The 23425-nt window shown below is 34.6% G+C and overlaps 12 protein-coding genes across 12 annotated transcripts; 6 read left to right on the top strand and 6 right to left on the bottom strand. All coding sequences in view use genetic code 12, as the record gives it.

Moving 5' to 3' along the window:
* Nucleotides 1-87: 87 nt before the first annotated feature.
* On the top strand, nt 88-2067 carry DEHA2A03366g (DEHA2A03366p; the record flags this gene model as incomplete). Its single annotated transcript, XM_456490.1, has 1 exon — nt 88-2067. One exon carries the CDS (start codon nt 88-90, stop codon nt 2065-2067), a length of 1980 nt encoding a protein of 659 aa, XP_456490.2.
* A 101-nt stretch (nt 2068-2168) lies between these two features.
* On the bottom strand, nt 2169-2420 carry DEHA2A03344g (putative mitochondrial 54S ribosomal protein RTC6; the record flags this gene model as incomplete). Its single annotated transcript, XM_456489.1, has 1 exon — nt 2169-2420. One exon carries the CDS (start codon nt 2418-2420, stop codon nt 2169-2171), a length of 252 nt encoding a protein of 83 aa, XP_456489.2.
* Nucleotides 2421-2620: 200 nt separating this feature from the next.
* On the top strand, nt 2621-5446 carry DEHA2A03322g (DEHA2A03322p; the record flags this gene model as incomplete). The annotated part of the gene is made up of 1 exon (XM_456488.1): nt 2621-5446. One exon carries the CDS (start codon nt 2621-2623, stop codon nt 5444-5446), a length of 2826 nt encoding a protein of 941 aa, XP_456488.1.
* A 159-nt stretch (nt 5447-5605) lies between these two features.
* Nucleotides 5606-6475, bottom strand: DEHA2A03300g (DEHA2A03300p; the record flags this gene model as incomplete). The annotated part of the gene is made up of 1 exon (XM_456487.1): nt 5606-6475. The coding sequence occupies one exon, from the start codon at nt 6473-6475 to the stop codon at nt 5606-5608; it is 870 nt and encodes a 289-aa protein (XP_456487.2).
* Nucleotides 6476-6681: 206 nt separating this feature from the next.
* DEHA2A03278g (DEHA2A03278p) lies at nt 6682-9189 on the top strand (the record flags this gene model as incomplete). Its single annotated transcript, XM_456486.1, has 1 exon — nt 6682-9189. One exon carries the CDS (start codon nt 6682-6684, stop codon nt 9187-9189), a length of 2508 nt encoding a protein of 835 aa, XP_456486.2.
* Nucleotides 9190-9956: 767 nt separating this feature from the next.
* Nucleotides 9957-11246, top strand: DEHA2A03256g (DEHA2A03256p; the record flags this gene model as incomplete). Its single annotated transcript, XM_456485.1, has 1 exon — nt 9957-11246. One exon carries the CDS (start codon nt 9957-9959, stop codon nt 11244-11246), a length of 1290 nt encoding a protein of 429 aa, XP_456485.2.
* Nucleotides 11247-11694: 448 nt separating this feature from the next.
* DEHA2A03234g (mitochondrial 54S ribosomal protein YmL37) lies at nt 11695-12027 on the bottom strand (the record flags this gene model as incomplete). Its single annotated transcript, XM_456484.1, has 1 exon — nt 11695-12027. The coding sequence occupies one exon, from the start codon at nt 12025-12027 to the stop codon at nt 11695-11697; it is 333 nt and encodes a 110-aa protein (XP_456484.1).
* Nucleotides 12028-12264: 237 nt separating this feature from the next.
* DEHA2A03212g (DEHA2A03212p) lies at nt 12265-13455 on the top strand (the record flags this gene model as incomplete). The annotated part of the gene is made up of 1 exon (XM_456483.1): nt 12265-13455. One exon carries the CDS (start codon nt 12265-12267, stop codon nt 13453-13455), a length of 1191 nt encoding a protein of 396 aa, XP_456483.1.
* A 199-nt stretch (nt 13456-13654) lies between these two features.
* On the top strand, nt 13655-15850 carry DEHA2A03190g (DEHA2A03190p; the record flags this gene model as incomplete). The annotated part of the gene is made up of 1 exon (XM_456482.1): nt 13655-15850. The coding sequence occupies one exon, from the start codon at nt 13655-13657 to the stop codon at nt 15848-15850; it is 2196 nt and encodes a 731-aa protein (XP_456482.2).
* A 65-nt stretch (nt 15851-15915) lies between these two features.
* DEHA2A03168g (DEHA2A03168p) lies at nt 15916-16881 on the bottom strand (the record flags this gene model as incomplete). Its single annotated transcript, XM_456481.1, has 1 exon — nt 15916-16881. One exon carries the CDS (start codon nt 16879-16881, stop codon nt 15916-15918), a length of 966 nt encoding a protein of 321 aa, XP_456481.2.
* Nucleotides 16882-17058: 177 nt separating this feature from the next.
* DEHA2A03146g (DEHA2A03146p) lies at nt 17059-20934 on the bottom strand (the record flags this gene model as incomplete). Its single annotated transcript, XM_456480.1, has 1 exon — nt 17059-20934. The coding sequence occupies one exon, from the start codon at nt 20932-20934 to the stop codon at nt 17059-17061; it is 3876 nt and encodes a 1291-aa protein (XP_456480.2).
* Nucleotides 20935-21141: 207 nt separating this feature from the next.
* DEHA2A03124g (DEHA2A03124p) lies at nt 21142-23043 on the bottom strand (the record flags this gene model as incomplete). Its single annotated transcript, XM_002769917.1, has 1 exon — nt 21142-23043. One exon carries the CDS (start codon nt 23041-23043, stop codon nt 21142-21144), a length of 1902 nt encoding a protein of 633 aa, XP_002769963.1.
* Nucleotides 23044-23425: the final 382 nt, after the last annotated feature.

Below are 23425 nucleotides of genomic sequence, written 5' to 3'. Positions count from 1 at the left end.
GACTATTATTTTCTCTGCTAAAATCTGAAAATTTAAAGTGGATGTTCAAACTGGTGGTTAACGATCGTAAGTAAATCCGTGATAATCATGTCATTGTCGAATATACCTAGCATGAGCAATAATAATGGACGTGGTAGAACAAAAGTAGCTACGGGGACAACACAACCAAATAAAAAACTGCATACCAAATTGAAAAGTCATAATAGGTCATATTCACATAATAAGGTGTTGAATAAATTATCTACCTCTTCAACACCATTAGTGCCAACAATGGGGTCCAGACCAAACTTGAACCGGTCAAAATCTACAGATGGGCTAATTAGACCTACGAATAGATACGGTGCTTTGAAGAAGAATAGTCGATCATTTACCAAGTTGGCTAGCTTACAACCATTAACGAAGACTATACTGAATCAGTCAATAAAATCAAATAAGTCTACAGGCTCTCTAAAAGGTATGAATACGGCACACCATTTAAGTGGATTAAAAACTAGCGGTCGTAAAGGTAAAGCAATTTTAAAGCTAAACGATAATGATAATGATAATAATGACTACGAAGATATGGAGAACGATAGCAGTCATAATGATAATGCTGCAGAAAATATAAATAGAAACGAAAATAGCAGAGACGAAAGGGCCTTATCTACAAGTTTCACTAACTATGAGAATGAGAATGATAAACAGGAGATCAAGGGTCCATCACAGTTACCCTTGGAACGCTCCCTGTCAGCCCAAAGCTCCAGCGATGATTTAGTGACCAATAGTAACATGTACGGTGGTTCGCTACTCCTTTCACAATCAACAGGATTAACAAGGAAAATCAACTCTGCTTATAACAATAATAGCTCAGCTTCACCTATATTGACACATAAGACAGCAGATACACACGAATCATCAATGGGATCTACGAATTCCGAATCCGTAAGTGGAATATCATTTAAAGCTAATCCAATGGATAATGTAAACAAATCGCAAAATAATGTTGCTGAGCCGGTCATAACTAATAAGAATGTGATTCAAGACAATTCTTATCAACCAAACCAAACAATTTTCAGTAACTTGCAAAGAAATAATCAAGCCCAATCTAATTCTAACAAGGTGACTGATCAAAATGGTTCTAGTTCTAACAATGCAATTTCAAATGATCAATCATTACAATCATATTTGCAACAAGCAAATCAGCCACAACACAATATTGAAACTAGAACACAACAAAGATTATGGTTACAAAGAGAAAACTCATTAATGGACGTGGTCAATGTGGATCCAAATAGGTCAAACTTTTCAAGTTTGTCATTAAACAATATGATGTTTGCGCATAGTTATAATCAAAGTCAACAAAATATAAGAGATATCTCACAAACATCCAACCAAGTAACAGGGCCTGTGACGCCTCAGAGCGAAACTACCCCATATGAAATGTCGCATAATAATAGTGTTAATGCCATTACTGCAAATAATGCCCCACAACCTGGGAATGATCAATCAAATAGCATGAGCAACATAAATGGTTTGCTCACAATGGTACAAAATAGTCATCAGAATTCAATTCAGTCAAGGACAGAATTTGAAAGATTGAATAGAGAATACCTTAACGTGAGAAGACATCTAAACCCTATTGGCGAAAGTCTTAATAGGGTAGAGCAAATTATGAAGAACACAAAAGAAATTAAAGTGGCCAAAAAGAATAGCCATAAGAAATCACTGTCAGTTTCGTCGATACATTCCAATTCTACCAATGCGAATACCTTCAAGGAATTCTCGCCGTCTTTTCAAGAGAAGGAGCAAGAAATTAGTTCCACCTTGAATAAATTATGGCAAGAAGCATTGATATTGACACTGTCTCTGACATCATCAACGAACTCAATAAGGGTAAACCCTCCGCAGCCGTCGCAGCAGCCAATACAGACGCAAATGCAAAGGTCCCATAATCCAAGGGTCCCATCTTACGGGCAGAGTCCTTACAGCAATTTGAGATCGCCCCAAACCCCAACTACGAGGGCCGTCAAATTAGCAGCACAAGCCCAGGCCGCCAACACGAAAAGACTTAACGAACTGCATAACTAGATTTAGACATACATAAACCAATAAAAGTACGTTGTGTATTAATGCTTATATGTACAAGATAAATATTTTACACGCATGACGTGGAAACGAAATAAACCTAACTAACCTTGTCTTTGTTTATGTTTACCGTTACTCTTGCAGTAAACATACACTCTACCCTTCCTTCTGACCATGTAGCAATCTTTGCAGAACTTCTTGACCGATGTTCTTACCTTGAAGCCTCTGATTGAATTCAACAGTAATGGTGAGTTGTTGACTGCAGGAACAGTCAATTTTGGTGTAGCATTAAATAACGCTCTTCCGACAGTAGGACCAACCACTTGTCTTTTTATTATGGATGACAAGGCGAACATTATTTGTAGGTATAGGCTAGTCTTATCTGTTGTATGTTCTGGTTTAACAAATTTTTCATTCACCAAAATTTATCGATTACATAATCTTGGCTCTTGAGAAATTCAAACGCTGGGAATCAAAACTCAACACGTAAGGACAAATCATTACAAGATCTTGCTAATAAATACGACTTGAGTAATCAATTGAAGTGAATTTGGAGATGTCTACTCAATCTTACAAGAAACAGGATCCGTATTCCATTTCGTCTAGTGGTTTACCGGACAAAATGACGGTTTTCCAAGAATGTTTACAACAATTTAATGCATCACCGGTTAATGCTAAGAAATGCCGTCAATTATTAGCTAAATTGTTAAGATTAATTTATCATGGGGAACAGTTTCCATCTCAAGAATCCACAACATTATTCTTTTCCATTTCGAAATTATTTCAACACAAGGATTTATCATTGAGACAATTAGTTTACTTAGCTATCAAAGAGTTGTCCGCTACGTCTCAGGATATCTTGATGGTTACTTCGTCGATTATGAAGGATATACAAAGTGGGGATTTGATCTATAAGCCAAATGCGATTAGAACATTGTCCAAGGTTTTGGATCCATCGACCGTGTCAGCATCAGAAAGACTATTCAAGAATTGTATTGTTGACAAAAACCCTACTGTTTCGTCGGCAGCGTTGATCTCTTCGTATAACTTATTACCGATTGCTAAGGATGTTGTGAAGAGATTTACAAATGAAACGTTGGAAACCGTTAATTCGTTCAAGCAGTTCCCGGCCAATCAATTTCAGTTACACGAGTATTATGGAAGTTCTACTACTAACTTGCCATCTACTTCGTACATGTATCAATACCATGCTTTAGGATTGTTGTATCAATTGAGAAATCACGATAAAATGGCGTTGATGAAATTGATTACTTCATTAAGTGAAGGCTCATCCTTGAAGAATTCTTTATCTGTTATTCAATTAATAAGATACATTAACAAAATCTTGACGGATGATGAATCTTTATTGCAACATTTGTTGCCTATATTATCTGGGTTCTTAAAACATAAGTCTGACATGGTCGGATTAGAAGCGTGTAAGACTTTGGTTGGGTTACAGCATTTAATTAAGGATGATGATTTTATGAAGATAATCGATACGTTACAAAAATTATTGAGCGTTCCAAGAACTGCAACCAGATTTGCTGCTATTAGATTGATTAATAGAATTTCGATTAAGCATCCAGAAAAGATCATGGTCGTGAATTTGGAATTGGAAAACTTAATTAATGATTCAAACAGATCAATTTCAACATTAGCTATTACTACATTATTGAAGACAATGGGTAGTAACACTATTGAATCTAACACAGGAGGTGAAAATGTTGATAGATTGATTAGTAAGATGACTTCATTAATGGATGAAATTACGGAGGACTTTAAGATTGTGATTATTGAAGCTATTGAAAACTTAGCATTAAAATTCCCATCAAAACACAAAAAATTAGTGGCTTTCTTAACCGACTTATTAAGAGACGATGGATCTTTACAATTGAAGTCTAGTATTGTTGACGCTCTTTTTGATTTAATCAAATTCTTACCCGATGTTAGTGCAAAGCAATTAATCTTAATGAATTTATGTGAGTTTATTGAAGATTGTGAGTTCACTGAATTATCTGTCCGTATTTTGCATTTATTAGGTGATGAAGGTCCAACAACCACAAATCCATCCTACTATATCAGACATATCTATAACAGATTGGTTTTGGAAAATTCTATTGTCAGATCTTCTGCCGTTATTTCCTTAGCTAAATTTGCTGTTGTATGCAAGGGTGAAGTTTCAAGAAATATTCAAATTTTATTAAACAGATGTTTGATTGATGTAGATGACGAAGTCAGAGATCGTGCTTCTATATCATTAAGGTTTATCGAAAATTCTAAAGAAGAGCTAATTGTCACTGATTCAAAATACGATTTATCTATTTTGGAGAATAAGTTGACAAATTATTTGAACGATGAATCGAATTTTGATAAGAAATTCGATATTAGTGAAATTCCTATGATTTCAACTGAGGAACAAAGATCTATCGAATATAATAACAAAATAAATAAATTGGAATCTTCCAGTACTACTGAAGTTTCAGAAAAGGACAACCACAAGAATAAATCCTCCAAGAAAGAAAGTGACAATGACAAGCAAACTGGTGATGATTCAGCTTCCGGTTTATTGAAGCAACAAGCTTATGCTCAGGAATTATCAACTGTTCCAGAGTTTGCTGACTACGGCAAGTTATCTAAGTCGACTTCGACACCAATTTACTTGACCGATAAAGAAAACGAATTTGTGGTTACTGTTGTGAAGCATTTCTTTATCGAATCGCAAAAGTTGGTATTACAATATAACATTACAAATACATTGACCCATTTAGTATTACAAGACGTTTCTGTTATTGCACAACCTGATAATGAATTATACCAGGAAGATTTTATCATATCCTTACAAGAATTAAGGCCAGAACAAACTGGTAATGTTTATGTATCATTTTCCGCTCCAAGCATTGATGACGAGGAATTAATTTCTGCGTTTGGTAACACATTATCTTATACTAATAGAGAAATTATTGATGAAGAGGGTAACATTGATGAATCAGATGAAGGCTGGTCTGATGAATATCAAATTGAAGATTTGGAAATTTCCCCAGGTGACTTTATCAGTCCATTATATAATTCCAATTTCACTTCAATTTTCGATCAATTGCCATCAGAAGAATCGTTTGTGGTCAATTTAACCAATGCTAAAACTTTGGAAAATGCAGCGATAAAATTGAAGTCCAATTTAAATATGATGCCATTAGATGGATCTGATTATGTACCAAGTGATGCAACCTCACATGTGTTAAAATTATTAGGAAAAGATTTGTGGGGCGGTAAAGTTGGTGTTTCAGTTAGATTGGCATTAGCAGGTGGCAAAGTCGTTGCCAAATTACAAGTTAAATCAGAAACCGAAAACCTCACAAAGGTTGTCGCTGACGGTACTTCTTGATTTTTGAAAGAACATGTGTTTTTATTTCATTTCCATTGTTAAGTAGATTTCAAAATATATTGATTTATTAATTATTGAAGTAGTTTATATAGGCTATAACACTCGTGCTATATTCATAACTATATCGTCCACTATTTCAAATACTATATTACACTGTCCTTACAGTTTCTGCAACTTTATTTGCTTGTATATCAACCCTCCCGAGAAATAAACTAATAAAGCTGCCAACAAAATAAAGAAGAAAATCCAAATAACTGCCAAATTATCTGCCTTAGCTGCTGTTGGGCAAGCATGGTGCGATCTCACTTCAAATATGTAACTGCAATCGTTAAAAGAACCCACGTACGAGACAGACGCTTTAGCCAACATCTCCCTGTCGCAGGTGAACGTTAGTATCGTCGATTTTCTAACTTTTTCCCCAGTTTCTTTATTGTACATATTCTCACAGTACGAGCCACCCGTATAGCTCAACGTGATCTTCTTACCTCTCACAACAGGCTTAGAGGAATATTCTCCAATAGAGACATATTTACCCGTCTTCGGATCAATGTAGTATCCTCCCACGGCCGACGAATTAGTTATGTCCTTGACTTCGTCGTTCGCGTCGTGCGTCTTCTTGAAAGGACTGGAGCACACCCCAAGCGTGAAATTAAGTCCACTATCATATCCTTTAGATGCCCACGGCATCGCTCTACCTTCATTCCCTTTCGACGACAAACTACTCAAATCAATAAAATGATGCGATAAAGGACTCATAACAGTACACGGTTCCAATTCCAATGCCAAATCTGCTTTATGTTTCTCTTGCATTTTCTTGTTTTCTTCAGCAGTTTGCTTCGATGCTACGTTTGCACCTACCTTCCCCTTAGCGCTGTTATCGTGTAGCGATAAATGTGCAACTGTATCAAAGAGATGAGCACCATTTTCCGTTAGCGTGCCATTCGGTTCAGATTGTTTTATAAGATATAATCCCAAGCATACAACTAGAAATATCGCGAAAAGTCCTAGTCTTTGATACAATCGAGACATCTGTATTCACCTTTAGTATTGTATCGTATCTTGTATCTTGCAACTAGGAAGTTAGTTTAGTCTTTAATGCTATTGATGGGATCTGTTTTGAAGCGATTCGGATATAAAAAGCACGTGATTATATAATCAGACAAAATTCAGTCGATAAAGCTGAACCAAGAAGAAACACGATCCGTACACCTATTAAGTAGAATAGTATTAAGAATATGGATGCATGGGCAGATAGCTCTGCTGGAATGGTGTCGCTTACATCCCCAGAAGCAGGAATTAAAGGAGGATCGCATATTTTAAATTATTCGGACCCTTTGTTAGCCAAAGTTATAGAGTTCAAAAAGGAATTACAAGCAGAGGTGGAAACAAACATTGAAAGTGAAGAGTCGGACGGAAAACCAATTGTTGAAATGATGATTGCGGCATGCGACGGGGATTTGGTCACTTTTGAAAGTGTTGCTAGATTGCACCCTGAATTGATCAATACGTTGTATCCCAGTGAGAACAGCGGTATATCGAGTTTAATCTACGCGATATGCTTTGACCAATACGCCATTGCTGAGTCCATCTTGACACACCACAATGGGGACCCAGATTTGCATGATACGCTTGTAAATAACTATACGCCGTTAATGTGGGCTGTTTATTTCAATCAATTGGATATGGTCAAGTTATTACTTAATCATCAAGCCGACCCATATATATCGCCTAAAGACGACGACAAGACGGCTATAACTTTGGTGACTCCGGGAAAGACACATATTTATGAATTTTTCAAGAACCACAACTTATTGCAGAATCAGCAAAATTCATCGTTGGACAGCGACGATTACTACGAGTCGGGATTTCAATATCAGGACAATTCCTTGGTCGACGATTTATCCAACCAAATTAAGTTGCAGAGTATCGCTGCCACGGCTGGTTATTTAGAGGATGAAGACCACGAACAACCATCAGAGGACCTTGATGAAGAGCAAAGGTTAGCTAATGACCCGTTACTCACATCTTTAAAAGAATTTGATTATGAAAAACTATCTCCAGATCAGTATATAAAATTCACAGATTCTGACATTCCATCATTATTAGATTACATTTTCGATTTGAGAACTAAGAACCTATCATATCAACATGATACCAAGGTTCCGGCGGCCATTTTATTCCAATTATTGAGATATTCGTATTTGAAAGTTGATAGCGCTGAATTATCTGAATTCTTATTTGATTGTTTCACTGCAAGATTAAGGTCAGTTACTAATACAAAGTCGGGTGTTTTTAATATGGCGACGGCTGATGATAATTCAAACTCAACTGGTTCAGGTGATATTGTACTTTTAAGTTACTGGTTATCAGTTATACAATTTTTACACTTTTATCTAACTAAAAGTGGTTTCTACTCGAAATTTCCAAAGTTCTTGCAAGAGCTAATTAACTTGGTTCAGTCATTAATAGCTACCTTATCATTTTCGATTAATTCAAGATTGAATTTGTTGATTGATGATTGCATATTAGACTTCACTAATTTGGTTGATGTTTCTAATGTATTATACGCAAAGGATTGGAATTTTTTCAAGGGTAAGCGCAAATTTCACCCCAGTACATATGAAGATATTTTTGATATGTTGTACCCTCCATCTCAAACTGAATTAATGAAGCCATCACCAATTAGGTATATCCAAGTGTTAAATGCTTTGGATTATGTATTAAAATTACACCAGGTTAATACTTTGATCAAATTCCAAACTTTTTCGGAAGTATTTTACTATATCAACTCAATAATTTTCAATAGGATCATATCACAATCGAAATATTGTACAAGATCAAAGGCTATCCAGATCAGGTTGAATATTTCTACTTTGGAAGATTGGTTAAGATCTCATAACTATAAGAACTATAAACCTGATAAAATTGGGCAACTTTCAAAGATGCTAGGTCCCGAACACAATCTGATACATCTTAGCAACCTCTTAGAGGAATCCAATGATATTAAAAATCCGCATTCATTATCCTTCTACTATAATTCTTTATACCATATTGGAAAGACGCAATTGCAACCAACTATCGAGTTACTACAATGGCTTCAGTGTATGTCACTGTTAACCGACGAAGAAAGTTTGATTATAACCATTAACCAGTTTGATTATTTAAACTATTATCAATTATACAAAATAATGCACAAATTATATAAATACGAAGTTAATGAACCAAAACTTCCTAAGGCGTTGTCCAATTTGGTTAAGAACTTGCAGAACCAAAAGGGTGAATCTCAGGTATCGCAACGCAATTTGCATTACATGACGCAGTCGAACTTTTTACTGAAAGAAGTTTACATTTATCTAAACCCAAATTATGTGTTTGCAGTGGCCTTACCAAATTTAAACGAACTAATTAATAGTTATGGATCTGGAATTGGTGGTGTCAAGACATTGAGAGCTAAGAAGTATCAACCTTCCTTACCATTAAGTATTATAGATGATGTGGATGATATATTGACTCAAAATAAAAATGACGTTAACGACACTTTCGACTACGACCAAGACAATGAGGCAGCATACGACGACGACGACGAAGAAGAAGAAGAATCCGAGCGTTCGGCGAAGAATGTATCCGTCAGCCAAAAGTCGTCAAGTTTCAAGGGTGACGAACTTTTCAAAGAGGTTCAACTTCCAGGCTCTCTCGCGCATAAGAACTGGGGTGACGACGATATCGAATCAAACCCATGGTAACAAAATCTTCTGATTCCATAAACCAAGTTATATAGATTATATAAAATATAAAGCATATGTTCAAGTATTGATTAGCCATGCAAATTATATGCACATCAACCTCAAGATCAATAATATGCACTTTTGTCTTAATGGCAGGCTTCTAGATGCATTATGTCCGCAATTCTTGTTTCTGTGGTAAGACTCAATTCCATCCGACACATTTTAGTTATTGTTCAGTATTTTGTCTCGATGTGAGTGCAAGCTGATTCATGCAACTGGATCAAATGCGCTACACCGCTCTACATCACTAATTATATACATCATGGCTAATTTCATTTACTTAAAGCTTAATTACGGCACAGAAAGATTAGACCCTACTTCCCATAACGCCCATTAACTATTCTATTTTCCAGAAGAATGCATGGCCCCTTTAAGCCAAGACTTCAGACGCGCTATTTCCTCCATATTTTTATGAAACTTAGCCATCTTTAGCTAACGTAATGGTAAAATTGAAAACAGTTATGATCGCGTACCTGAAAAAATTGTTCACATTCTCGAGAACAATAGGCCTTAGTTCTGTTATTCCTGGATCTGATTGCCGTGTATTGTGTTAACCATACGTACCGAATTGACAATTGTGTTAACCATACGTACCGAATTGACAATACCCGGCAAAACATGGTGTTATGTAAATACTCCATGGAAAGCGTCGAGTATATAGTGAGTTGAATATAATGAATTTTGAAATTTTAGGAGTAGTAACAGAAAACAGAGAATAATCTTAAATGTTTTCAGTCAATCGTTTATTTCAAGTCTGGGGTTTATTTCAACTCGCAGCATTTGCAGTTGCCAGCGATGGGTTTGTTAAAGTCGACTTCGACGTTTATCAAGGGTTGAACTTATCAGCTGCTTTATCAAGCTACTCACAAATCTCTAGAAGAGACGGGTCCTATGATGTGTCCTTGGTTAATGAGAGATTATTCTACGTTTCAAAATTGCAAATCGGAACTCCAGAAAGTGAAGTTAGTGTTTTAATAGACACAGGATCGTCAGATTTATGGGTCATGTCAACAAAGAACCCACAATGCCAGGATAACGGTGGTTCTATTGACTGTGAAAAGTACGGCACGTACAACGAATCAGCATCATCTACCTTCCACGACAACAAAACTGACTTTTCTATCCAGTATGTTGACCAGTCCTACGCTAAGGGAACTTGGGGTACCGATACTATTTCTTTAAATGAAGCTTTGAAATTGGAAAATGCAAGTTTTGCAGTAGCAGATGACTCTGACTCTGATGTAGGTGTTTTCGGTATTGGATTCAAGGGCTTAGAAAGTAACCCAGAACAATATTCTAATTTACCAATCACTATGAAGGAACAAGGGTTTATCAAGAAGATTGCATACTCGTTATACTTGACCTCAGCTGAATCTGAGTCTGGGTCAATTTTATTTGGCGCTATCGACCACGCTAAGTACGACGGTGAATTAGCTGTCATAGATATCAGTAAGATTAATGGTGACTATGGATACTTACAGATTCCATTGACTTCAGTTTCCGTAGATGTGAAATCGAATGTTGATAGCCAACCATCTGATAACACAGTTCCTTCAACTGGATCTAGTTTGAGATCTTTCAACAATTCGGGTGCTCAACCTATCGAGGCTAATAACTCACAAGCATTATTAGACTCTGGAACCACTTTGACATATTTACCAGATTCCTTAGTGCAACAAGTCCTCGAACAAGCTGACAAGAATGCTTCCTACAGTCCACTGGCTGGTGGTTACATTGTCTCATGTACCTTGAGACAGCCAGATAATAGCATGACTTTCAGATTCAATGACGAGAAGGATATCAAGGTTCCATTTTCAGACCTTGTCATGCAATCTGGCCAAGACCCTAACACTGGCAAGGCTATTTGTTTACTTGGTCTTTTACCAAGTCAAGATGTTATTCTTGGTGACAATTTCTTGAGATCTTCCTACACTGTTTTCAATTTGGATGATAAGACAATCTCTCTTGCTCAACTCAAGCAGACTAACGACGAGGACATCGAAGTGATCAACTGATCAAATACCCATACTTCGAATATTCGCTGAAGAATCTGCGGGTTTCTTCTTGATGAAGAACAGTTATGACCAAACAATAACATTTTATAAAAATATACAGAATCTATTAAACACGAAAATAACGATCACATCCTGTTAGGTGCCAACGGCCTATAGAAGTAGTATTGTATTAATCTCTTGTAGTCCTATAATTAGCACATGATTTGTGCTTGTTTAATCATAATCCTTGACTAAACACCATCAGAACCGAGTATCAACCATTCCATCAAATCTTGGACGACGAATGGACTACTTACTAACTACAACTTTATCGACTCGTGAAGACCGCAACATGACATTGCAATGTGCCACTACCTACATCTCGACTAATAACTTATCATTCAATTAAAATATCCATGAAATTTTCATGCACAAGTATTGCACGTCATATATACAAGAGTCACCAGACTTATTTCATCTTAGCTAGGAAATTATTGTTATTAATTTTGGCTGTGTTGGCCTTAGTTATTTGTTTTCTCCTCCATTTCATGAAATCCGTTTCTTTTAATTTCTGGTCCAACTTTTCCTTATCAAGACAATCCCATAACCATTCTGGATATTCGTGGTCTTCCAATGCAACCGGCTCGTCACCACTTTTTCTCATCTTCAAGTTTAATACTGTCCCAGCTTTACAAGATGATTTCACTTCATTATTCCTTAACATACTGGATACCATGAGCGTTCTCACGTTAAAAACGCCTAATATCAACGGACTCCTGCTTATGCCAACTCTACTTAACATTATTCTGACTAATTATTCCTTTAGAACCGTCTACCTTAAAGATGAATACTTCTACAATAATTCTTTTCATCTGGAGTGAAAAATTACCCGGTCAATAAATGTCGTCAAAATATTTTACAAAAAAAAAATCGACAAATGTCGCAAATTTCGACAACGAGCAATGCAGCCATAATTGAAAAAAATTTAGTCTATAATTTGGTAGGTTTTTCCCGTAAATAATTCAATAATATAGTAAAAATGGCTCCAAAGAAGAAGGTTGTTCAAGAAAAGCCAATCTTATTAGGTAGACCTGGTAATAATTTAAAGTCCGGTATCGTTGGTTTAGCCAATGTTGGTAAATCAACATTTTTCCAAGCTATTACCAGATGTCCATTAGGTAACCCAGCTAACTATCCTTTCGCTACCATTGAACCGGAAGAAGCTAGAGTGATTGTTCCATCTTCGAGATTCAATAAGTTGGTTGATATCTACAAGCCAAAGAGTGAAGTTCCAGCTTACATGACCATTTATGATATTGCAGGTTTAACCAAGGGAGCTCATGCTGGTGAAGGGTTAGGTAACAATTTCTTAGCCAACATTAGAGCAGTTGATGCTATTTTCCAAGTTGTTCGTTGTTTCGAAGACGCTGATATCATTCACATTAACGATGAAGTTAACCCAGCCGCCGATTTGGAAATTGTTCATGACGAATTGAGATTAAAGGATATAGAATTCGCCACCAAGCACTTGGAAGGTATCGATAAGATCACCAAGAGAGGTGGTCAATCCTTAGAAGTCAAGCAAAAGAAGGAAGAAGCTGAATTGGTCAAGAAAATTATACAATTATTGGAAGACGGTGGAAGAGTCGCCAACCAAAAATGGACCACCAAAGAAGTTGAGATCATCAACTCCATGTTCTTATTGACTGCCAAGCCAACCATTTACTTGGTTAACTTGTCTGAAAGAGATTACGTCAGAAAGAAGAATAAACATTTATTAAAGATCAAGGAATGGGTGGACGCTCACTCTCCTGGTGATTTGATCGTTCCAATTTCTGTCTCTTTAGAAGAAAAATTGGCCGGCATGGAAACCGACGACGAAAGAGACGCCTACTGTAAGGAATTAGGTGCTCAATCCGCTTTACCAAAGATTATTGTTTCCATGAGACAAAAGTTGGACTTAATTTCCTTCTTCACTGGTGGTCCAGATGAAGTTAGAGAATGGACCATTAGAAGATGGTACACTGCTCCACAAGCCGCAGGTACCATTCATACTGATTTAGAAAGAACCTTTATCTTAGCTCAAGTTATCAAGTACGATGATTTAATTGAATACGGTGACGAAAAGAGTGTTCAAGCTGCTGGTAAATTAATGCAAAAGGGTAAAGATTACTTTGTTGAAGATGGTGACATTATATTTGTTAAGGCTGCTGATGGTAAAGCCCGTTAAGTACCATGTATAGTTTAATAAATCTATAATTTGGTTGCAATTGTTCCATGCATATAATCACACGTGCGATTTTACTCTCATAAATTTAAATAAGCCTTGGGGCCAATAAATCAACTATTCATAAACGTTGTAAATTTAGGATAAATTGGACAAATAGTCATAAATGACAGAAATAGAATAATATATACCATAGACTGATATGAGATTTTCAATCAAAAGATTATCCACGTATATTACGACAATATTTGGATTGTTGTTTATATACTTGTTCGTGAATTTTTCAAATTTCAGAATACGATATAGTGACTATATGATCCATTATTCTTTGACCAAAGAGAATTTCAAACAAAGTGACGATATAACGAGAAATAGCATTCATTATACAAACTATGAGTTTTCGTTGATGGAGGAATTTTCAAAAATGCATGATCCGGCTACTTTCAAAAAGAATGGGCTATCTGAAAGATGTGGAGTGTTCTTTGATTTCTTTGACAAGAAAGATAAAGACTGGAAACTCCGTACCTTTGATGATGCTACATTTGACAAGAATATTGTGCACAAAAATCTGTATTTCAAGGATGAATTAAACAAGTTATACAAGACGAAGAAGAATTCTGCAGATCCACATCCGGATATTGTTACACGGAAGGAGAATGTTACTATAAATAACATGTTCTTGAAAAGAGTAAGGGAAACAAAGATAACAGAAAACTTGATGGCCGATTCCACAACATTATTAAGGATTTACGGACAGTGTTTTATTAATGGCCCGAACGTTGGGCATAATGAGGAGTTACAAGAAACCTTTAATAGGTATTCCAGAAAGATGTTTCCTTTTTTCACTAATAAACTACCAGTTTTTGAGGGAATTAATGACGAGATAATTGAAAAGAGCTTTCCGAACATGCAGAACGGATATAATGGTGAAAATTATGAATTTGATGGTAAAAATGTAGTTGATTTCATAAAAAGATCAAGTAACGGAAAAGGGATTGTCATATCTGCTTCTTCTTCGCATGTCAAAGATTTAGTAAAATTGATTCAGTTGTTAAGAGCAATGAATAACGAGTTTCCAATTCAAATTGTCTACAAGGGTGATTTGAACAATAGAGCTAAATCAAATATTATTAATGCTGCAACAGGGGAATTTAAAGACATAATTGATCCGAAGAATAAAGCTAGTAGCCACCCAGAATCGATCGAAGCACTGATTCTAAACAATACTGAAAAATATGGGTCTAAATTCCCCAAACAAGATTTATGGTTCGTTAACATTCGGGAGACAATTAAGAGAAACTATAAATATTCTTTTCCTGGATACACAAATAAAATATTGGCATTATTATTTACATCATTTAAAGAGGTTATTTTAATGGATGCTGACACCATTCCATTAGTTCCGCTTCAAGATTTTTTCGAAACACAAGAATACAAGGAAACATCAACAATGTTTTTCAAGGACAGATCTTTAAGAGATTTAAATGATTACCTTGAAACAAACTACTTTACAAAATTATGTCCTACTAGTGTAAATTCAATGGATTCTTTGTTTGACGTTAAGCCTATAACAAATCACACCTTACTGAATCCATATATGACTGGATATAGACATTATCAAGAGGCAGGTGTTGTAATGATCGACAAATCTAAACATTTTCTTGGTATTCTTATGATGTTTCCATTGGCTGTTTGGAAAGAACCAGTTAGGTCATCTATTTGGGGAGAAAAGGAAATGTATTGGTTAGGTATGTCAATAGCAGGCGATGAAAACTATCAATTTAATAAGTATTCTGCAGCAAGTATAGGAGAAATTGTAACCAATCCAAAGCATAAACATTATCCGGATTCAGATGCAAGTGAAATTTGTTCTAGCCATCCGGGCCATGTGGATAAATATGGAAGATTGTTATGGATCAACTCAGGTTTTAAATACTGTAAGAAAAATACCCATTTTAGGGATCGTAACAAATTTCCGTTCGAGACTTTTCTAGTTGAAGAAATAGCGAATCTATATGATTCACCGTTGAAGATAAAGCACGGCATAGTACCGCCAGACTTGCCTATATTAAGGCGACCAGGAAGTCCATTCGAATTAAGGAATGAAAATCTAATCAAGGACGATTGGAAAGAAAGAACTAAAGACATGGACGAGCTTAGCGATGAAGAATCCATTAAGCATAAGCAAAAAGAAAAAGTAAATCCTCAGAAAGGGTGGAACAAGAATTCAATTTGTTCAAGCTACCAATACTGTGCATATGATATAATTGATAGCCATCCTCATAATGACGGTCTGGTTGAGAAAGGCCACAAATTTGTATTTGATGATGAATTAGTTTCGGAATACGACTATCTAGGAAGTATTTGGATTAACGGAAGAACAAAGTCTCTGGTTTAAAAAAACCATTTATAATAGATATATGGGCACAAAATGAAATATGTATTTTTATAGTTATCAATATATTATTTAATTACTTTAGTAACAATTGAATGCGTCCCCATAGATTTCTCGAGGTAGTTGTCACCGTTGAGTTTTGTTTTATCATTTTCTGTAACTACATTTCTAACTAATGATTCAACCTTCTTTTGAATCTCTAATCTTTCATCGGCATTTAGATCTGTAATAAAGGATCTGGTTTCCCAATACTTATATACATCTTCAGGCTTGACACGAGAAATGTATAACAAGAAAATTTCTTTCAGTATTGGACTGAAGTATTTATTTTCCTTGCATAATAGTTCTTTCCACTTCCCATGACGGTACTGAGGTACTTTTATATCAAATGAATAGATGTACTCACTAACCTCAACACACCAAGGATGTAAAGCGAAGAATTCTTTAATCTTTAGGCTAACATTATTCGAATTGGAAACACTAAGCTTGGACTCTACTTCAGGAGCAATATTATCATAAAGAATTTTGGTTTCAGGTAATGGATGATGCAAATTCTGACTAATAGACGGAGCATCAAAGTTCCAAATACACCCAAGAGTACCAGTCAGTTTTAAAACTCGATTTATCTCTATGAGAGAACTCTCGTCACTAAACCAATGGAATCCTTGTGCTATAATCACAGAATCCACCGACGAATCTGGTAACGGAATATCATATGAAGACCCTTGAAACTTTCTAATTTCTGGAAATTTTTTATCAAATGTCTTCAACATCCCTTCAGAAGGTTCAACAACAATTAACTGATCGCTCCATCCATGATCAACTAAGTTTCTTGTAAATTTACCTGTACCTGCAGCAAGTTCTAAGATTTTTTTTTTGTTGTCATATACAATTTTGTTGTCTTTAATTGATCCTAATCCTAAATCCACTAAAAATTGATCGACAATTTTTGGTGAAAACGAAGGTCGAAGTTGATCATACAGAGAATGGTTTGAATTATAGGAATTGATAGCAGTCGAATGTGTTTGGGGCATGATTAATAAGATCAAGATGATAATTATAAAACTGTCAAATTCGGATCCGATCTCTCGGTTTTTTTATCTCATTTTGCATCCTTAACTACAATAATCTTTAAATAAATATAATTCGTAACATATGTATATAATAAATAAGTGTAATAAGAGTTCATAAAAATATATAATTCGTGTAGATCAACATAATGCTGAATCATTTAACACCATTCTAAAGTCATTATCTTGTAAATCAATTTTTTGTTCTTGACAAAACTGATTCACTATGTAGGTATTAATTGGATCTCTCAAATAAGTGAACGCATCTCTAAGAGTTTGTAATATAATTAATTTATCAGTGGGGTTAGTGAATAAAAATTCCAAGAAATAAAAGTTTACCAAATCGGCTATTTTATTGTCCCCGATTATTTTGTTGGTTAATATGCTTAACTTGTCAACAGATTTGGTAACTGCTAAGAATTTAATAATAAGATTTAAATTATCAATAGATATATTAGTGAAACGAATTAATTTCATAAACTTCAATGATTTTTGAAAATTATTCACTAATGATAATTGAGATGTGCTTAACGAGTCATTAATTGTTGCAGCTTTAATATAATTGTTCATCATTAAGCCAAATAATGAATTTTTATTAAATTTCTTGTTTTGTTGAAACATTTCATTCATAGAATGAAGGTCGGCCGCCTTCATTAGGTTTATTGCTAGCTCGTTTGAATCGTTAAATGATGATATTTCAATTGGTCTTGATTCGCCACTCAAAGTTTGCATAAATTCAACGAATTCTATTAAGTTTCTGGTATCCTTGGATTGGTCTGCAATAGGTTTAAACTTTTGCAAGACCAAATTAAAGGATCCATTTAACGTATAATATTTAATGAGTACGTTAATTAAATTCATGTTATTCATTAAAATTCTGTTAGATTCAGGAGTACTGAAATAGTTTTTGAAAACGGTATTAAACTCATTAAATTTTTTCGATGCAATGAATGTTTCAAAAATGGATTGCAATATCTCGATATCTATTGAGGATTTCAAACTTAAGTCATGGATTGGATAACCCGACTCAACAATCTTGTTAATTTGGTTATAATTTTTATTCTTGATCAAGTATTTGAAATATCCATTAATCCATTCTCTTTTGTCAGTATGTTCAATTAAATATTCGAAGTTCTCATTTAAAATGGTAGCCAAATACTGATTGGGCGATGCATATATAGCTTGCATAAATGTTTTCAATAAATTGTTATTAATAATCAGAGGGAACTTCAATAAAACTTTGAACAAATGAATATTAACTTTCTCATTCTCTATTTTGATTAATGCATCGAGTAAGTTATTCTTTTCGTGCATTTCAAAATTCAGCTGCAATATAGTGTTCACAAACTCATCAATTCCAATACGTGTGTTCTTTTCTAAAGTGGTCAAAACAAAGTTTTGATTAATTATAATCTTCCACGTAGAATACGTAAATTTGTAGCCTTTGTTGAAAAAATCAATAAACCTCTCAATCCCAGTATTATAATTGATATTTAATAAAAAGGCTAAATTTAGATCATAATCTAAATCAACCTCATGGTTTTTGGCTACCTCTGAGTACGGAGAAGAAATTTCAAAATCGCAGCATGTGCACGCATCGATAATATCATTAGTTACTCTAAACCCTGGAATCGTCATATAATAGCTCATGGAACTAATAAAGTGTGTTTTCAACAAACCCTTGAATTCGTTCATCTCAGAATCCAATTGAATATAATGGTTTTCAGTATTTTCAAATTCATTGATCAACAAGGATTGAAAATGCAAAATTTTGAATATTGTGGGTTCATCAACCTTTTCAATTCCTGAGTTAATATATTGAATTAGGAATTTGGAAATTTGCAGTACCCCATAGATATTATCAGATTGTAGGTCAAAATCAGAAAATGTCTCATTGACCATTACTGATTTTAGTAATAACTTAACGTTGTATTCATTATTCTGCAATAATAAATAATTGATGGTTTCAGAAACATAATTGTTCAATAATTTTGAATTATTCGCATAGTGAACTGCTTGATTCTCGATGATGTTGGACATCAATTCAAAGTAATAGGCGTTAAATCCATTGTTAGTTGAGCCACTATACAAGTAGTTATTAAGCTTTTTAAGCACATTTGTGTCTTGAATCAAATGATTCTTTAATAAAATTTCCTTGATTATTTGGAAAACTTTTTCATGATCACCCAAGTCAATACTTAACGATAACAAATATTCACGGCAGTTGAACGTTTTGTTGTTCAATATTAAAGAGATGGAATCCATATCCAGCGGGTGATGATAATCCTTTCTAATAGCAAGATAGCTATACAAGTTCCACATAATTCTATAGTAACTAGCCTGTAGCTTAGAGAGTGCTTCTATTTTTTCTGGTGATGTTTTGGCTAATTCGTACTTCTCATTTTCAAGAATATGATACTGATTAACAAATTGATTAATCATGTTATTATATAAAGTTACCGATAATTCAGGAATATAAGAAAGTTCATTAAATTTCATCAATAAATTATAAGATTTGTTCAAATTTTCACGACTATAATTGTTACTCATAATTGAATCCAAGTAAGCAGATAAAAGGTTTGAAATTTGTTTCTTTGAAATAGATGAAGACTTGAAAGAGTGTAAAGAACTCTTATAATCTACCAAAATATCATCTAAGAATTTCGTTGCTAATGGAAAATTATCGGATTTTACCAACGACAGTACTAAAATAGAATAAACATCGTATTCGTATAAAGTTAATTTCTCAAATGCTTGTGAATTATTCTTATAACTTTGATAAGTCGAAACGATGAAATTATAAAATTCCTCCTTCAGTTGAAAAAACTGTAATTTACTGAAATATCTCGACAACCCAATAAGACCAATATAATAGATTCCTGACTCAGAATTGACGTTATCATTCAAGTTCAAAATCTTTACAAACAAATCCTTCGTAATCAAGTTTGAATGAACATTCAATATGGAAAATAGCTGCGGCAAGATCATTGATAAATCTAAGTTCTCAATTTTGTTGATAGACATGAATAATTCAATCCCGATTTGGGAAAATTCCTGACTTTTAATGAACGATTCGTTGTATACTGATTGGGGGCAGTCCGACATATTTCCTAATTCTATTGTTTGTAAGCTCCCTCTTAATAATTCATTAAGTACAATCTCATAGGTTTCCTTATTTGGCTTTACTTGTTCACTTGAGCCTACTAGTATATCTTGATAAACAGTCAAAAGATTGGTCAAGCGGGATTCGATGTTTTCAAACGTCCTTGCATCATTATCTAATTTTCTCTCCACTATAGATTTTAACACGATGTTGTATAAATGTATTGATGGAAGTTGTAAACAATTTCTCTTCAATGTTTGGTATAATGGATATATTAAATTTAATTCCGTGGGGCCTTGCTTGGCATATATTGCTTCGATATTGGAAATTTGTGTATGTAACAAGTTCGATTCAAAGTCTTCTTCCTTGTCTTCGATTAATTCTTCGTATGCTGTTTCATTTATTTGATGCTGGTGATGCTGGTTATTCTGATGGTTTCTTATTGCGACGGTCGAAAATCTCCTCGTAGTATTAACAGAAAATTTAGGTCTTATTATCGACAATGTAGACAAAAAATCTCTTGATACTGTCTTCAAGTAGCTGATGTTATTATATATATCCTGATTCGCTTGCAGTATAATAAACTTGGTGAAATTATCAAATAATCTATGTTGCGAATTGCCTTCCGCAAGCTGATCATAGTCATACTTTAGACTGCTTCTATGTTGTTTTCTCTTGTTTTTATCACTATCATGGTTAAATATAGTGAAGTACAATCCATAATGACCGGTATCTATACCTAAAAAGTTTCTGGGCGTAGCTGAAGGATGCGGATCTTCATTGAACCATTTAGAATTATAGAATTGATGAAACTGACTTAATGCATTTTGATTCTTTAAATAAGGGTAGGAACTTTGAAAAAATTGTATTTTCTCACTGTACTTGACCCGTTTAACAAAGTTACAAAATACCATCCTTAATTAATCATTATACTCCTTAATAAGGTTGGGTCAATAGTGCTCTTTTTAGGTGTTTTTTATTAAGCTTTTTTTTTTTTTTTATAAAAATTCTGTATCCGCCGGAAGTTTTCGGATATAGGGACAACTCGGCATTCCTCCACATTAATCATGTATAAAGTCTATAAATATATTTAATAGAATTAGGAGTATAAAGGTACTTAGTTATTGATCTATTAATGATAACTTTAATATCTGTTCTATATCATCATTATCCACCGGTTCTGTTTCGGTTGATTTCGAGAGCTCAATCGCTAGTTTAAGCTGTGCGTCTTCATCATCATCAACACTTTCTGCTTTCGAACCGTTGGAATTCTGAAAGCTCTCACTCAAGGCAATCGCTATTGAAAGCTCATCATCATTATCGTCATATTTGTCGCCATTATACTTTGCGAAAAGTAATTCTCTTCTGTGTTTCGCCTCCTGTAGATTTTCATAATCGTCTATTTCATCTTTGATATTTTGATGTACAACTTGTTTGTTGGAAGGCCCAACATTCAACCTCTTTTTAGTCGTAGTTGTTGTCTGCTGCTTTGGTTCACCAAATTGGAAATACTGAATAGCGTCACCGCATATTATTATACCGTTAGACGAAGTGGGACTATCATTCAATTGGATATCTTTTATAGGAATAATATGCTGGTACATATGACTAAGTCTCTTGGGAAATTTAATGGAGCATTCTCTTATAAAGTCACCAGTAAATATATTATACAAATTAGTAAAACCATTGTATCCTCCTATGGCTATTACGGAGTTATTTAATGCGATCGATGTAGCATAAGTACGGTCATTGGGTATCGCTGGGTGATGCTTATTAAATATAGGTGTAATTGTGCACTGTGGAACAATCTGAGTTGCAGAGTCTCTAATGTTCCACACGATTACTGTGTCATCAGATAAAATATTGGCACACATCAATCCATCACTACCGGCAATTTCTGAATCTCTATTATGCAATTTACTATATGGTACCGTTTGAAATTTGCTTTCAAGAATACTTACATCATCTGGCAAAATAACCTCCTTAAGCCTTACGTTTCCTAGATTTTTAAAATTAATTACCTTGATTGTTGATTCATAGCAAATAACAACGTTTGAGTCTCCATAATCCACGTCAACGAAGCTGTTCTCAAATTCTTCAATTGACATACCCATTTCGATACTGACTATTTCAAACGTACGGATATGAATTATAAAAGTTTTCTTCTGGCCCTGTGCTATAATGTAATTCTTGAAGTCTGATTTGACTGTTATTATGGGCTCATTAAGTTCAATTTTTTTAATTAACTTCCCACCTAAATTCCAGCACTTTAAACTACCCTTTATCGAGGAGGAAATACAATCGATGCTTTCCTTCCTTTTATCGAAGTGATAGTTTAAGCAACATCCAGTTATAGTATCATTGCGAGAATTCTCTCCATCTTCAAATTTTATAAGTGATGACCGATTTGAACCAGATGATGTAGACGTTATCAAATTCTTCAAGTACAACTCTCCATTCAATTTCCCAACCATTAAATAAGTCCAGTTAACTGCGTAACATGTTATTTGGGTCAATAAATAGTTCCCAGGTATAAACGTTTGGTTCTTACCATTATTCAAATTACACATCGAAATATCACCACTTATCCTTGCAAATGTCAACAACTTGTCCTGGGCAAAATTGGTCAAGGCAAAATCCACCAATCCATATTCATTGTTCAATAACTGATAATTTTTGTGTGTTGCTATCGCCTTCTTCCACTTCTTGTACATTTGTAACCGGTATAAATATTCCAGAATCCAAAGCTTCGAGTTACTTACGCTAGGAAACGTTTGTCTGGTACCAAACTTTAGCCCAAAGGATTTGATCCATGTAGATTTATCCAGCACAGCATAGTTCCAGTGTTTGCAAACCAATCTCACCGAACACAACTGTATAGGGTCTAAGTTAGAAAATACCTGGATCAATATTTCATTAGGTAAGTCGTTGAATGTGATATACTTGGAGGATTCAACAGACTGGGCAACATGTTTGATCGTATTTCCCAACCCATCCACCTCTACACCATTACCATGTTCCATATTCACTGAGCTATTTGATATGTTCTTTATCTTTGAAATTTATTAGATGCAATTAGTACCTAAATAATGGCAAACGGTCTTATAAGCGAGCAGCCTCGTGCTTCACTTATTACTCTTTTGGGAAGTCTATGAATATCCTTCTCTTCCATCAGATTCTTCTGCTAATTGACCAGATATATACTTATTTCTACCCTAGAGTTATAATAACTACTTAGGAGCATATTTGGATGTCAAATATGGTATATTTTAGGACTTCGACTGTAGACAGTTATCGATGCTAAACCCCACACACCTTTTCTTTTACGTAAAAAAGTCCTCATAAAGCAGAGAAGCCCCAAACTAGCCCTACTATATATCCCAACTATATCAGACATCTATCTCG

This window comes from Debaryomyces hansenii (genome assembly GCF_000006445.2).
Source record: "Debaryomyces hansenii CBS767 chromosome A complete sequence".
NCBI lineage: Eukaryota > Fungi > Ascomycota > Pichiomycetes > Serinales > Debaryomycetaceae > Debaryomyces > Debaryomyces hansenii.
This window is presented reverse-complemented; position numbering and strand designations above follow the sequence as displayed.